The sequence below is a fragment of the Seriola aureovittata genome, chromosome 9 (genome assembly GCF_021018895.1).
Source record: "Seriola aureovittata isolate HTS-2021-v1 ecotype China chromosome 9, ASM2101889v1, whole genome shotgun sequence".
In the NCBI taxonomy this organism is placed as follows: domain Eukaryota; kingdom Metazoa; phylum Chordata; class Actinopteri; order Carangiformes; family Carangidae; genus Seriola; species Seriola aureovittata.
Window position 1 is genome coordinate 22,859,938 of NC_079372.1, and position 15,498 is coordinate 22,875,435.

The 15,498-nt window shown below is 42.8% G+C and overlaps 1 protein-coding gene across 1 annotated transcript; it reads left to right on the forward strand.

Moving 5' to 3' along the window:
* The first annotated feature begins 514 nt into the window (after nt 1-514).
* On the forward strand, nt 515-15,166 carry clcn6 (chloride channel 6). The gene is made up of 23 exons (XM_056385490.1): nt 515-635; nt 2,081-2,140; nt 2,252-2,317; nt 2,914-2,979; nt 3,071-3,137; nt 4,052-4,158; nt 4,248-4,374; nt 4,741-4,808; nt 5,311-5,369; nt 5,473-5,605; nt 5,992-6,105; nt 6,403-6,569; nt 6,675-6,786; nt 6,926-7,055; nt 7,674-7,827; nt 8,978-9,134; nt 9,324-9,430; nt 9,756-9,942; nt 10,477-10,637; nt 11,141-11,297; nt 11,854-11,961; nt 12,062-12,187; nt 12,349-15,166. The coding sequence occupies exons 1-23, from the start codon at nt 561-563 to the stop codon at nt 12,427-12,429; spliced, it is 2,589 nt and encodes an 862-aa protein (XP_056241465.1). The 5' UTR covers nt 515-560; the 3' UTR covers nt 12,430-15,166.
* Nucleotides 15,167-15,498: the final 332 nt, after the last annotated feature.

Here is a 15,498-nt window from a genome sequence, read left to right on the forward strand (position 1 = left end):
AGGTTTCCCTACTGTCCGAAAACGCAGCCTAAAGTACAACAGTCCTGTCGAAGCCCGTGGTCAGAGCCTTGTGTTTAGGTTGATCAGGACTGCCCACTATTATAATTATATATGACGTAAAATCAATAATAGCAAATCTAACAGCTTTCCTTACAACATGATAAATTTCCACTTGATAATGTTTCATTATCTACACATGCATCAATTTAAAGTGTGCATGATGCTTTTATTTTAAAATACAGCCCCGTGCGTAAATTCACGCAGTTTTGATGGTTCGATGGAAAACCTTCCGCTTTTCGTCACGTGAGGAGGAGATGCTCGTGTTGCTTTTAAGTCTCATGGGAAATATGATAACATTTTTCTGTAGCTTAAATGTTATGAACAGATATTTGAAATCGCTTTTTTAGGACGTACTTACAGCGTGGACCTCTCGTTTGCTGTAAAACAGGATGATGTTCTACCTACTAATGTGTTTTTTCAGGTTGTTCCAGAGGTTTTGGTCTTTCTAAAGTTGATGGTTTTCCCACAAGCTCTGAACGCAGCATGACACAACAACGAAGATGGCGTGTTGTGGAAACTGTTTTTGTTGCCAATGTTGCTGCAGAGAAGGAGAGACACGGACACCAGAGGAACTGGTAAGGAATTATGTAATTATTAGTCATTGCAGGGCTCTATTAACTATTTCATTATGATTTTATAATAATTTCTTTCCCTCAAAATTTCTCCAGTTTTCCTGAGTGCTGTATATACTGGCTCTCTTACTCCACCCTGTTTAAGTGACTGTGTTCCGTTGTCTTGTAGCTTTTCCAATCAAAGCGCAGTGACCCTCAATCCATTCACCATGCTTAACAACAACTGGGCTGAAACGGGCAATAAGTGTCCTCACAGTGTGAGCGACACGCAGGGAATATAACTCGCTGTTTTCCCCTGTGCTTATGAAGACGAGGCCCTTGGACCAAAGTACTTTTATATTCAATCACCCCGTTGTAACAGTATACCAATCATCTTCCAACTCAATGTAGGTTTTGATAAATTTGTTGGGAGAATGTCAAAATATCGAATTTACCCCCATAAAATATCATGTCTCTCTGTTTTGTTTACATTTACAAAATAAGTCAACCTTAAATGTACAAATTCTGTATGGAGTCTGGCATGTTCTTCTAACCACACAAGAAGTTGACATACACATACAACTTTCTTATTACTGGTAAAACTCAGCTGTTGTTAAAGTGGTATCAAAACTGAGATGTCTGGATTTTGTGAATTAATTGGCATCCCATGTAGCAAAGTCCTTTGTTTTCTTCCAGCCCAGTATACACTCAGTTCTACGGCCAGAATCTGGCCCATATACAGCATGACTGTCAGATGCTACTTCCACAATCTTGTGTCTGAGGACAACAGGCAGAATCTGTCCTAGATGTGGAAGTACATGGGCCAGATCCGGGCCAAGGACCCAGGCATATGTTGGGCCAGCATTTTGCTCTCTTGGATTCAGCCAGTAGCACCAGCATCGAAAAGTGGCTGATGGTATAGTGGTTCTGGTCACTTTAAGGATTTGTAGTTTGTAGCTGTCTTAATTTCAGGTAAAGGGTCCTTACTGTGCCGGACATGTTTGTATTCTGACTCTACCTGTACTCGAACAGGCTTTGCTATTGGTTTACCCCTTTGAGGCTCTGCCTGGTCACCCTGAGGCAAATCTTTGTGTCATTACTCAGTCAGGGTGTAACTGCACACCACAATCCCTTTTAAAACTCCAATGCATACGCTGTCCCCTTTTCACCGTGCGATGAAGCTCTGCCATCCTGCAATGATGTAGCGTGTTAACATCCTACAAGCAAAAGAACAAGCAAGAGAAGGGATTTACACCTTCACCTATAACACCCAGGTTTTGACCCTGTTGTCAGCTGCCTCAGCAACGTAAGATCAAGGTGAAGTTCTACCTTTATCACCGTGACAGTCGTCTCAAAGAGGTTAACCAAGTGAGAAGCCTGTTAGATGGTGACACACTCACACATATAACTGTAGTTACGTCCAGTAACTACTATTTATATTATATTGTGCCGTTTTTTTTCCCCCCCAGACAATCCTTGGGGAACTCCGGGATGAAGAAGATGAGATTCTACCGAGGAAAGACTATGAGGTGAAAAAACTTGTGGAAAACCATAATTAGGAGAAAGATGTCCAGCCAGTGTTGGCAGATTCATGTGTGACCCAGGTAATAGTTACACAGTCTTTGTTTTGGCTTCAACAGAGTTTGGATTATGACCGCTGCATCAATGAACCCTATGTGGAGGTTCTGGAGGGGATGGACAACAGGGTAAGACAAGTGACTTCTGTTGAGTAATTGCTCAGATGTAGATAATGCACTCTATAAGAGCATGCAGATGGGATTACATTTGTGCCTTGTTGCCTTATCAAAATTCCAGCAGGAGGAATTTTACATACTGTATTTAAAAAACAAAACTGTGAACGATTGTTTTTCAAAGAACCTATTGAGGCTCAGTGTGCCGTATAATGTGTTATGATATTTCTATAGCTATTGTCATGGGTGGAAATTTTTTTAAAAGAATCAACTCAGCTCCTCTTAGTATTAAACTTGGTGTTCCATAAGGATCAAGTTTGGGGCCACTTTTGTTCTTAAACTGCATAATTGATCTTGTCTAATTTTGTAAACTGTCTTCTAATGTTTGTTTTGCAGACAACACTAGTCTCTGTTATTCTTACAGAAACCTCAGAAACCTTATTGCTATTCTGAAACTAAATCACATAGAGTATCTTAATGTGTGCTGTGTGATCAGTTCACAGAACTCTGTGTACAAAGTTATGATTTGAGGAAAGAAAGACTCACAGGTTTAAATGGTTTAATTCTTAGTTTGAGATGTTGTATGTCAAATGATTTTATATCTCCAATAGAAAGCCAAAAAGTATGAGGCAGTACGGTGGATCATGGTGTTCACCATCGGAGTAACAGTGGGTCTGGTAAGTGTATTTGCAATATTTAAGTTTTCTTTACTAGACTCCAACATGTTCCAAAACACCCGAAAATATGTTACCTTCATGTCTCTTTCAGGTGGGTCTGTTTGTGGATTTCTTTGTTCGCCTCTTCACCAAAGTCAAGTTTGCTCTGGTCGGTGATTGTATCCTTTAACAAGTCTGAATTCACTAGTTCATTTATCAGGTATTTGTTATATCTAAGCCACAGTCAAAGTCTTTCTTTGTGAAACCGGCCCCAGGTGATTATAACCAGTAAAAACACTGAATAAAGCAGTTTCACGTTTAAACTCAGTGTTTCACCAACGCTGTTTAGCGGACCCAGGACGTCTTGGAGGGGCTAGGAGCCGAGTTAACGCTAAGCTTTTCAATCTTATAACTTCAGATCCAGATAAAACTCAATGTTGAGCTTCTGTCAAAACATCTTTTCAGACAACCACAACACTCATGCATGCACATAGAGGATATGACGTCATTGACAGGCGACCACATGAAATGGAGCGTTACACTGATTAAAATCACTGATTTCTCAGGTTTCAGAGTTGATGGAAACATTTAGGATTATGTAAGAACAGAACTCAACAACACAACACAACATAACACAACACAACACAAGATAGGTCTAGTTGTTTTTAGAAATTTTAATGTGGAAAATACATATTGTAACTTGAATTGTATTGATAGTACATTGATTGTAACTAATAAGTTGTTTATGGAGTTTATACAGTACATCTTATGTTTTGTTTGTGTTTTGTATGGAGCATTTCTCCAGGTTAATGCCTATGAATACACTGAGGGACCACACCAGTTGTTTTGCTGTTTTTGCATAAAATCACTCACAATAATTTTGACTGTTTCTCAAAGCATCATCACTCTCCACTCATTAATGTGTGGCCTGAATAAACCTGCAGCTTCAGGTTATAGTTGTCAAAGATACAGCATCATTGAGTGTAACTGCTGTTGTGTTGTTACAGTAACATAACTGTGACAACAGTAGAAGCTGGTCACAGCTGGATTGCTCGTCTCAGTGTTTTCTTCTACCTTATCTGAACGCCATCAGCTGTGGAGAAGTGCACTGAAAAAGGCTGCCTACCTCTGTCTCTGCTGGAGCTCCTGGCATTCAACATGACCTTCGTCTTCATCGCCAGTGTGTTCGTCCTCATTGAGGTAAGACAGCTCAGACACAGGAGAATACACGACTCAGTGGAATCATGTGAGGATGCTAACATGCTGTGTTCTGGTGCCCTGTTCTCCAGCCAGTAGCTGCAGGTTCGGGGATCCCAGAAATTAAAAGTTACTTGAACGGCGTGAAAATTCCTGGAATTGTGCGACTGCGAACTTTTGTGTGCAAGGCAGCTGGAGTTCTGTTCAGTGTGGCCGGAGGTAAAGTATGACAGAGGGTTGTGTACAATAAAAGTGTTTGCATCGAAGTGGTTGTAGAAACAAAGTAAGGTTTGTGGCACAACTTCACCTACTTCCAAGGTGCATGGAGGAAGGAAGAAGCCCAAAGAGGTCAAAACATCTTCAACTGCTGCTGGAGTTTTGCCCTCTTTTCATAGATTCTTGTGCAATCAGATCAGAGATTAAGTAGTGTGGTTCTGATCACTCAATGAATATAAAAAGGTACTGGAAGGATGATTTAGGAAAAGCAGCGTTGGAAAGTAGCTGATCACACAGCCATAATTTGTGTGGTGTACTGGTGATGAGTCAGGGTGGACAGTGCCTCTGACTTGGTGTGTGTCTCCTCAGGTCTGTTTGTGGGGAAAGAAGGTCCGATGATACACAGTGGAGCCATTGTGGGAGCTGGCCTTCCTCAGGTACAATACAACACATCTTCGAACACAACATCAACAATCAGGGACAGAGACTGAGTATGACACATCCTAAACTTCAGCTGAAGCTAACACGAAGCTTTGTGTTACCGTCCCTCCATTTCAGCTCAGCACAGAAACACAAAGACTGAACTAAGACTGCCGCAGCCTCGTATTGGCGTCAGATACGTTTTGGAGTGACACTTTAGAGGCATGTTAGGAAAGGAACCCCTTAATGTTCAGTCTGAACGGGAGGCTTGTTTCAGTGTTCATGTTCATTCACCCGACTACAGATTTGAAAAAATGTGTCGCTGTTCTTTAAGACCTCAGGATGCTTAAAATGGAGTGATTAGAAACAGAACTAAATTAGGAACGGCTGCGGTCAATAATTTGATCACGCCCACCTTACCATGTAAAAGTAAGATAACCTCAACCCTGTCCTGTTACTGACACGTCGACTCTTATCGTGGCTTAATGATGCTAATCATTTGTTTTCTCCCTGTATCAGTTTCAGAGCATCACTTTCAAGAGGATCAAATTTGATTTTCCCTATTTCCGCAGTGACAGGTATGAAAAAACCGCCGCACACTGTTCACTGCTTCCTTAGATGTCAAAATATGCTGCAAATGTATTGTCAACCATATGTCACTGTGTTGTCTTTACTGTTTAGGGACAAGCGAGACTTTGTGTCAGCGGGTGCTGCTGCTGGAGTAGCTGCTGCCTTTGGTGCTCCTATAGGTGGCACCCTCTTCAGTCTGGAGGAGGGCTCCTCTTTTTGGAACCAGGCTCTCACTTGGAAAGTGGTACGTAACCTTTTCCAGTGAACAACCAGCAGCGACTCAGCCATGCTCATTTGGTGATCTTCTGCCATTTTATGTAGCAAGAATTGGGATTTTGATTGTTTGGTTGATTTGTAGCCATATTATGATTGATTGGTTGACTTGTAGCTCTATTATGATTGGTAAGTCTATTCTGTAGCTGTATTCTTATTGGTTATTTGGTAACTGTACTGTGATTGATTGGTTTATTTGTAGCTGTATTGTGATGAGTTTCTTTTGTTCGTTGTTGTTTTGTTTGTTTTTGTTGTTTTATCTGAAATATCAACCCTTCTGCCTCAGTCTGTCAGTGGGCTTTGCTGTACCATTATGGCACTAACCACTGAGTATGATAAACCATTCTCCTTTCTCAGCTCTTCTGTTCCATGTCGGCCACTTTCACCCTCAACTTCTTCCGTTCAGGGATCAACTTCAACAAGTGGGGCTCCTTCCAGCTGCCTGGTCTGCTCAACTTTGGAGAGTTTAAGGTAAAGAGTCAAGAGTGCTCGTTTGTCCCAAGGTGTCCCCCAGTGTTCAGTGCCTGATCCTCTCCTGTTCATTTGCTTCATGCTCTCCCTTGGTAACATCATCTGCTGATTCCACTTCCACTGCTACGATGATGATGTCGAACTCTTCATCTCCACTTTGCTCCACATCATCACTTTGACTGACTGCCTCCCTGACATTATATCATGGATGCAAATAGGCTTTGGACAATATTTGATAACATGGAATATTGTGATATATATCAGTTTAACCCTGCTGCAAAACTCCTTGCTCATCAGTGTCAAGATGGAGACAAGAACTGCCACCTGTGGACAGTTGTGGACCTGGCCTTCTTTGTCCTGATGGGGGTGGTGGGCGGCCTGCTGGGGGCGCTCTTCAACTGCATGAACAAGTGCCTGGCCAAGTATCGCATCAGACACATCCACCCCAAGGCCAAGTTTATCAGGTGATTGCTGCCTCACCTGTTCACGGAGGGCACATCGCACGTGTCGATCAAAGTTACAAACTGCCTTTTGATACAGGAGTTGATCTGACATCTGCACTTTTCCAGAGTTCTTGAGAGTCTGCTGGTTACCATGGTGACGACAGTGGTGATATTCGCTGCTTCCATGCTGTTGGGCGAATGCCGTGACCTGTCCTCCCCCACAACTCATAACTCCACAGTAAGGCCACTCTTATATAATCTACTCCTCTGAGTCAGTGGACTGAGGCTGCACTGACGCTCACATCAGACTCTGCATTCAGCTTCATGTATTTATTATCTGAAATTAAAATGCAAGGTTTTTAATTTTTTTATTTCAGCTGTCCGGCAGTGAGGACATCAATTCAACCATCCGCCAGTTCTTCTGCTCCAACAAGACCTACAATGACATGGCCACGTTGTTCTTCAATCCACAGGAGGCTGCCATCCACCAGCTCTTCCACCAGGATGGTGAGAGGAGCGCACACACATTCATCACAGCTCGGCTAAAACATATCACTCTGAAATTGATAGATAAATTAAACTATGTCATTTAATGACATAGTTTAATTTTCATCAATGTTTTTTTTTTATTCTGTCTGTAGTTTTATTGGTTGGTCCAAGCAGCAATGGTGTTGATCCCTTTTGCTTTTGCTGGGATTGTTAATGTTATTGTCATTACTACAAGGAGGCAATAAAATACAGTACAACTCGTTTTTCTGGGGAGAAGAACTATGTTGCGCAGCGATCTGCTGCTGTGACCCAGCCTCAAGTGAGCGGCAGAAATGGATGCATTTGAGGTCCAGCCAGAGCTGATGATTGAAACAAGCTGATGATGTTTCAAATTTGTTTTTATTTGATAGTTATTATACAAATGTAATTAATTTAGTAAACATCCCTCAGTTTCCCATGGTCCCTTGCTGCCATCTGTCCTAGTGCTCTCTCTGAGTGAAGACCCCAAAACGCAGCAGAAAGCAACATGACACCAGGGAATCATCTGAAAATGACACATACTCCTGTCTTCCCTTTGCTCAGTCTCGGGTGATATACATTTTTCACTGACTGGTTGCCCCTCCCCCTTCCTCTCAGGTACCTTCAGCCCTGTGACGCTGTCAGTGTTTTTCGTTCTGTACTTCCTGTTGGCCTGTTGGACCTACGGTGTGTCTGTGCCCAGCGGCCTCTTCGTCCCCTCCTTGCTCTGTGGGGCGGCTTTTGGACGTCTGGTAGCCAACATTCTCAAAGTGTAAGAACAATGTTCTCCTAATGTTCTCCTAATGTTCTCCTAATGTTCTCCTAATGTTCTCCTAAAGTTCTAATGACCAAGATTTGTCTGATTCTAATTCTCAGTGGCCACAAAATATCACAAATATCAAAACCAGTCAGAACTTTGTTCATTATAGCAAATGATCTCACAAACGATCTGCGTCAGTAAGTGAATGTTACAGAATTTAAAAAGGAACTTTTTAAGAGTCAAATGTTTTTTCTACAACATTTCACTCATAACTTTCATTTAATGGTGTCAGTGAGTTCATTGTGCTAAAAACTAACCTGCAATGTCAGATTGGCAATTAGAAGAACTGGGACGTTTCCTGATGCGTCACTTCATGAACTGGGCCGGTGGTTCAATGTATGAAAAATAAAACATCAGAGAGAGAAAGAGGGAGAGACGGAGGGAGAGAGATAGATGTGGCCATGTTGAGGTGAAAAAGAATGAGATTTATGACCACAGCTCCCAGTACAGCTCCCAGTACAGCTCCCAGTACAGCTCCCAGTACAGCTCCCAGTGAGCCCAGTATAAACACCACTTCAGTCTTACAGCATAAGCAGTCGGCAGCAGACAACAGGAAGCTTGTCTGAGTTTATTTGGCAGGATAATGTTATAGCTTTGTTTTTGATCAGCAGTTTCCACTGGAGTTCAGTATTTTGTGAATATTAGAGACCAACTCTTCACTCCTGCCTCCGGTCTGATCCCCTCCTGACCCCAGCTCTGTGCTCAACACACACACATGAGAAATACAGACATGAAGAAAGTGAATGAGCACATTTCCCATAAAATTACTACAAAGGTTCATGTTTGAAAAACGACAGAAACAATGAAAAATAATCAATGACGGGTCTGAGCTTGGTAACACTGCTGCTGGTTGTACAGATCCACAGCTCATGTGGTGGAATCAGCTGATTGGATAAGTTTCTCCTTTTCGGTCAGTCACAAGGAGTCTCAGCTGACAGTCATCGCTGGTAACACACTTTCTAACTGAGGAAGCCTGTTGGCTTGATGCACTTCACCACACACATTCCCCCCGTCCAGCCCACAGCTGTTTCTCACCTCACCCTCCTCATCACACATCGATTTCCCACTGACACTGGTTCTCACTGTGTCCGTCCTCTGGTAGGAAACTGGGGATGGACATCTACTCGGGGACCTTCGCTCTCATCGGCGCCGCCGCCTTCCTCGGAGGTGTGGTCAGAATGACCATCAGCCTGACTGTCATCCTCATTGAGTCCACCAATGAGATCACATATGGGCTGCCCATCATGATCACTCTGATGGTAAACTGTCACGTTGTGTATTTCAGCCACTGTGTTATATTTTTGAGTCAATATGATTTTATTATTATTTTTTGTCTCCCATGAGTCAGAGACATGAATAGATGTGTTGATGAGGTCAGTCGTGTGTCTGCTGCAGTCATGTATTTCCTTGTTGGTTCATGTGGGAAATGGTTTTGTGTCGATCGTCAGGTTGCTAAGTGGACTGGAGATTTCTTCAACAAGGGCATCTATGACATCCACATCGAGCTGAGAGGAGTGCCGCTGCTGGAGTGGGAGACGGAGGTCGAGATGGACAAGTAAGATTTGTTGTTTAACAAACAAACAACTAAAGCTTCCGTGTTTCTCTGCCGGCTTGTTTTCCTGAGGCCTACTGATGTTTTGTCCTCACCTGTTCTTTTATTTTGGTAACTTTCTGCCTGCTCAGAGAGCAGCACGTTCAGCAAATCTGATTTCTGAAATGTTTTGGTCACTAGTTACTGAAGCTCTTCATTCATGTTTTGCTGGTCTGCTCTTGTCTTTATTTGTTTAAAGGAGGAAATAACTTTCTGATAGCTACTGTTTACTGTATATATATACTGTCTTCATGATATCTGTGTGTATCATTTCCCTCGTCTCTCCAAGGCTGACGGCCAGTGACATCATGGAGCCCAACTTGACCTACGTGTACCCCCACACCCGGGTCCAGTCTCTAGTCAGCATCCTGCGCACCACTGTCTACCACGCCTTCCCCGTGGTCACTGAAAACCGGCAGAACGAGCGAGACTTCATGAAGGGCAACATCCTGGTCAGCAACAACATCCGCTTCAAGGTATGTCCTGCACCACTAACTGCCTTGTATCTAAAAGAGAAGAGGGGACGTTTCAGTGGACAGCATTGATCCTGACAACGATGTGCACTGTGGTGCTTAATCATGAAAATACAAATTCTGCCTAAAGTCCAGCTATTAGTTCAATCCTTTCCTCCTTGTCTTCTTACTCCTTCTTTCTTGTGATGTTTTTCCTCTTTGTCGTCTTTCTTTGTGAAAACGTCTCAGTTTTACAGTTTAAACATTCATGACTCGTTTGTAGAGGTGCATTCAGAGGAGTAACCAGCCAGCAGGTGGAGGTAGAGGCCTGTGCTCTCTGCTCTGATCACTGACTTTTCTACTTTTGATCTGTATCTTCATGAGATGAAGCAGCACAGTGGTTGAATCTTAGGATGTGTCAGTTAGTGAATGTGCTGATTTTAATTTAAGAGCATCTTTGTCATTTCACTGCTCTGGTTTGTAGGTGTTAGAAACATATGCACCACCACAGGAAACTGATTAATCAGTGTAAACTTTACTCTTCACTGTTGCATGTAGAAATCCACTGTTGTGTCCCGCGCGGGGGAACAGCAGCGGCGCTGCCAGTCCATGAAGTCGTACCCGTCCAGCGAGCTGAGGAACGTTTGTGACGAGCAGAGCGCCGTGGTGGAGCCTGCAGAGGAGGGAGAGGACCTGCTGCAGCAGATGTTAGAGAGGAGGTGGGAGGAGACACACACACACACACACACACACACACACACACACTCTCCTACCTGTACAGGTAAGTGGGACTAGGATAGGGTGGACTTACTGATGACTTACACCAGAGTTAAGATCACACTAAAATACTGCTCTGTTGTTATCGCTTCGAAGATTTTAATACTGACAAATCAAACAAAGAAATAACATTGCACGTTGTATATGTATCTTCTTTTTTTGTTTGCATTTTGTTAGTTTACAATTATTCAGCTTTTTGTCTTTAACAGCTTAAAAATTTTAATTTCATTAAAACAATTGACACCTTTTAAATCTTCCACACTGTAACAATAGTACAATAATATCAAGTGTAAACAGTATAATATACTATGTACTACTGTAATAGATGATATTATAAAAGTTAACACTATACTAACCTGAATATGGACTTTGTTTTGTCCGAGTTTCAAACACCTGTTTTCTGTCAGCGTCACAGGACGGTAACACTGTTGTTGTTCACATGCAGACACGCCCCCTACCCCAACCTGTACCCAGATCAGTCTCCCAGCGAGGAGTGGACCATGGAGGAGCGCTTCAGACCGCTCACCTTCCACGGCCTGATCCTGCGCTCGCAGCTGGTCAACCTGCTCATCAGAGGGGTCTGCTACGCCGAGAACCAGTCGGTCAGTCACGCACACACACACACACACACACACACACGGGACGCTACACAGATTTACCTTCATCATAACCAGCCAAGACCTTACTCTTACCCCGACTCTTAAATCAAGTTTACAAGTGTTGGTCCTCCCACAATGGCATCCAAACATTTTGATGGTGATTTTGAAAGTGTTTTTATAAATGGTAGTCACAAAGTTTAAGTTGGTCCTTTTGGTCACAATAATCCCGCCCTTGAGGGAAGCGGTTCTTGGTTCCAGACCAGCAAAGTATTGGTGCCGCTCTCAAACCAGTGTTCAGGGCTGCAAGTTGGTTCTTTGGTGAAGAACTGGTTTGACATTAAGCACCGGCTCGAAAACCAGCCCTTGACCTGCCTTAGTGGAAAAAGGGGGGATTGGTGTCTTCTGTCTCTTCATGTCTGAGGCCAGACCATCTGCTGCAGGACTCCATAGTTCTGTATGACTCGGGCTGTGTGTTTGGAGTCTGGACCGATCAATAAGAATCTAATCATGTAAACTGTACTGTATCCAACTGAACATCTCTCCACACCCTCCATCACAGAGCGCCACTCAGCCCAGGCTGTCCTTTGCAGAGATGACTGAAGATTACCCACGTTACCCTGACATCCACGACTTGGACCTCGCCCTGCTCAACCCCCGCATGATCGTGGTACGACCGATTCGAACTGGGAAATAGAAGCAGAAATTCAAAGATCAACAAGATTGATTGAGTTGATAAAAGCTGAAAATGATGCTCTCTGTGTTCGCAGGACGTCACCCCCTACATGAACCCATGTCCCTACACAGTGTCACCCAACACACGCATCTCCCAGGTGTTCAACCTGTTCAGGACCATGGGCCTGCGACACTTACCTGTGGTCAATGCTGTCGGAGAAGTAAGTACGGCTTTCAGTTCCTCCAGTTCGCTCTGTTAAAGGCTGATACCCAGCGTTTAAGTCAGCGCTCCGGTCGGTCATGACACCGGCGAAAAGTAGAAGCTGTTATGTTTCAGTTGATCATGCAGCTCATATTGTTTGATTTTTGCCATCTCTTTCAGATCGTTGGAATAATCACGAGACATAATTTAACCCACGAGTTCCTTGTGGCCAAACTGCGGCAGCACTACATAACCGTGTGACCCGACTCAGGACGTCCTACTGTCCTTCCAACCCAAACTCTGTGCAGCCTGGTCCTGAGCCTTCATCTCTGTCCATTCCTAGCAGCATGTAGGCGTTCCCACACACACGCAGGACACTCAACATCACACACACACACTCTCTGTGCTACAGCAGGGAACACAGTTCTCCAGTGAGTGAAACCGTACCGTTGTCTTGCAGTGTCAGTGTTGAGGGATTGTCAGCCTTCCTCCAGCCTCAGATCCACTGGTTTCACTGGGAGGACTGGGTGTAATCTGTGTAATGGAACCGTATTTGACTTCACCATGTTGATGTGTCTGTAAAAAGTCACGGATAGATGGCTGATAATTCATCAACACTGTTCAGACTGTGTGCTACAGGACTGAGGGGTCGGATCTGGAAGCATTCAGCTTAAAGGGACCTATCGTGTGCTGGATGTCCGTAACAAATTTAAGGTTTCAAATAAATGTATCGTATGTAAAAGTAAAGCTCAGCGTCTGTCAGCTCTGAACACCAGGTTTCGGAGGTTTCTCTGCTGCAGCGATGAACTGACGTCATCTCATCACTGATTTCTTTATGTGGTCGTCTGCTCCAAGCTCAGTTCGTTCTCCCACACCAGTCTGCTTGATTATTATCATAGACGTTTAATGTGCTCGTTTGGCCACAGCAGAATAACATTTTACTAACAACGTTAGCTTTGGTGTTTCCTGACAGCAGATGTTTTCCCCTTCAGTTTCATTTTAGCTAATTCCCCACACGTTCAATTACTAACAGGAGCCTATATAGAAACATTTTATAAACAGATTGAAAGACTAAATCTGATAAGGATGGATGGATCTGATAAGTTTTCATTAATTATGTTCTGTTGCTTAGTTTTAAAGTTCGCTTTCAGAGCCTCCACACCGGTAAGAGGATGAGGCTGCTCACAAGCGCCGGGTTCAGCCAATCAGAAGAAAGAGGCCTGAGCTAATATTTCCCGTTTCAGTCATAGTGGAGTCCCAGAATTAAAAATATAGACCTGAAAATGAGCATAATAGGTCCCTTTAAAGCATCAGTAATCGCTTCAATTAATTTGGTGACTTCATCACATTAACTGATTTAACACGACTGAGGAAACCAGTGATAACACAGGTAGATCTTTTTCGTCAGATGAGTAGATAGCCTCGCTCGCAGCAGCATACGCTGTATTTTGTTGATTGTGCCAACATGAAACATGATGTTCATAGAAGGATGCAAAAATAAGACCTGAAAAAAAGACAACAACAGCTGAATCAAACTTGATGGCGATGGAAAAGTTTTGTTCAGATTTGGTGTTGGTGCACATCGCCTCCTGTTTCTGCTGGTTGGAGACACAACTGAACTATCAGAGCATTGTAGGCAGATTTCATAATGAGGAAGTCATTGTTAGCTGCCAAACTACAGCCATGGGAAAAAATGAAACAGAAGAAAAAAGCTACAAAATGTTGTTTGGATGACACAGATATAACTTTACATTCAGTCTTGAAAAAGTAAACGAAATTGCACATGTTTGTGGAGGTGACAGCTCCAGTGACCTGCGGATGGCGTTGCTCACAGTTTGAAGCCTGCGGTACAACAAACTACCAAAATCAAACTTTCCTCACTACCTTCAGGATCTTTCTTTTGACCTTTTGGATGATGTTCTGTCATTGTTGTCACTGTAGCACTTTTATTTACGACTGTTGTCTGTACATTTTAATTTTCTGTGTAAGTAACTGGAATATGCACTAAAGTTACGGCTCGTTCGCAGCTTAACTGGACTTCAGGACCGTGTCGGTTCATTCCCTGTAATGTAGGACACAGTAACATTTCTAACCACCTCGGCAGACAGTATAATTTGCACTTATGACATGTAATAATATTTTCACTCAGTCAGCTCAGAGTTAGAAAGTGTCAGGGCTAAGAGGGCTGTGTCTCAGATTATGCCGACCAAGGTTTTGTTATGTAACAGGGAATTTAAAGTAAAACTGAGAAAATCCAGTTTTATTAAAAAACTAATGTCCAAACTATTTCATCGAACTGTTGTGATATTAGATTTGTAGCAGTATAGCATTTCTCTGGTCCATTGCCCTCATACAACACATTGTCATTCCTAAAAGGGACTAAAAATGTGACTGGGAACAAAGACAAGTAAAAGGAAGTGTTGTATTTTTATTGATGGACATAGTTCACTGTATGTTAGGTTGATGGATTATTAGCAGCCACGACGGCACATATGTACATCAAACATCCCACGTTTGTTTCTTATCTCTTCTGTTTTATTTAAGAGATTATTTTTTTATACAATTTTATTTTTATGATTTGCTGCCTGTGCTGTGAATGATTGAGTGTCATGCAATTGTATTTCTAAATGCACGAGGCCGTCCTGGATACTATTATTGTTTATAGTCCAAGTGTTGCTCACTTGTTATTTTTATGTTGCCCAAACTACATACGGCAGAATATGAGATTAAGAGAAACGGTGGATAGTATGTCCGACTGTGAAGCCAGACCTGACAGACTGTTACAGACTGTGAAGGACTGAAGGACTACTTCTTTGTGTGTCATATGGCTACGTGGAGATTAGACAGCGGCCTGTGCTTGTTTAGGAATTTGTAGTTTCTACAGACGTAGAGAACTGGCACAAAAAGCTGCAGCCATGGAACAAAAACCAGAGAAACTCTGTCTCGTGCCTTTATTATTGTTTAAATAAAGGTCCTTCTGTTTTGTCAATCATACAAAGTGTTTCTGTGTGTTTGTTTTTTTCCAAGACTAATGAGTAATGAGGCTATATGCTAATGCTAATGTGTTCACCTGAGCTAAGAGGATTAGTCGATTAATTGATGGAAAAAAAATCAACAAACAAAATGTTCAGGAATGAAACATTAGGTTTCACATCATCAAGCCTCAAGCAGGATAAACGGGCAAATTTCTCTGCTGCTTTCTGCTGTGACGAGGACTTTAAACCATATGAACAATGCCAGCACCCTGCACTGAAGCAGCTACATGGAAACCAGCCATCAGTTTGTTTATGTACACCTGAGCTTTTTCCTCCTGTGACGTGACACAATGTC

Coding starts and splice junctions, on each gene's coding strand:
- clcn6 (XM_056385490.1), top strand. CDS start 561: ATGGCGTGTTGTGGAAACTGTTTTTGTTGCCAATGTTGCTGCAGAGAA. Junction 4,159..4,247: donor GTGTGTTCGTCCTCATTGAG/GTAAGACAGCTC, acceptor CCTGTTCTCCAG/CCAGTAGCTGCAGGTTCGGG. Junction 6,106..6,402: donor TCAACTTTGGAGAGTTTAAG/GTAAAGAGTCAA, acceptor CTTGCTCATCAG/TGTCAAGATGGAGACAAGAA.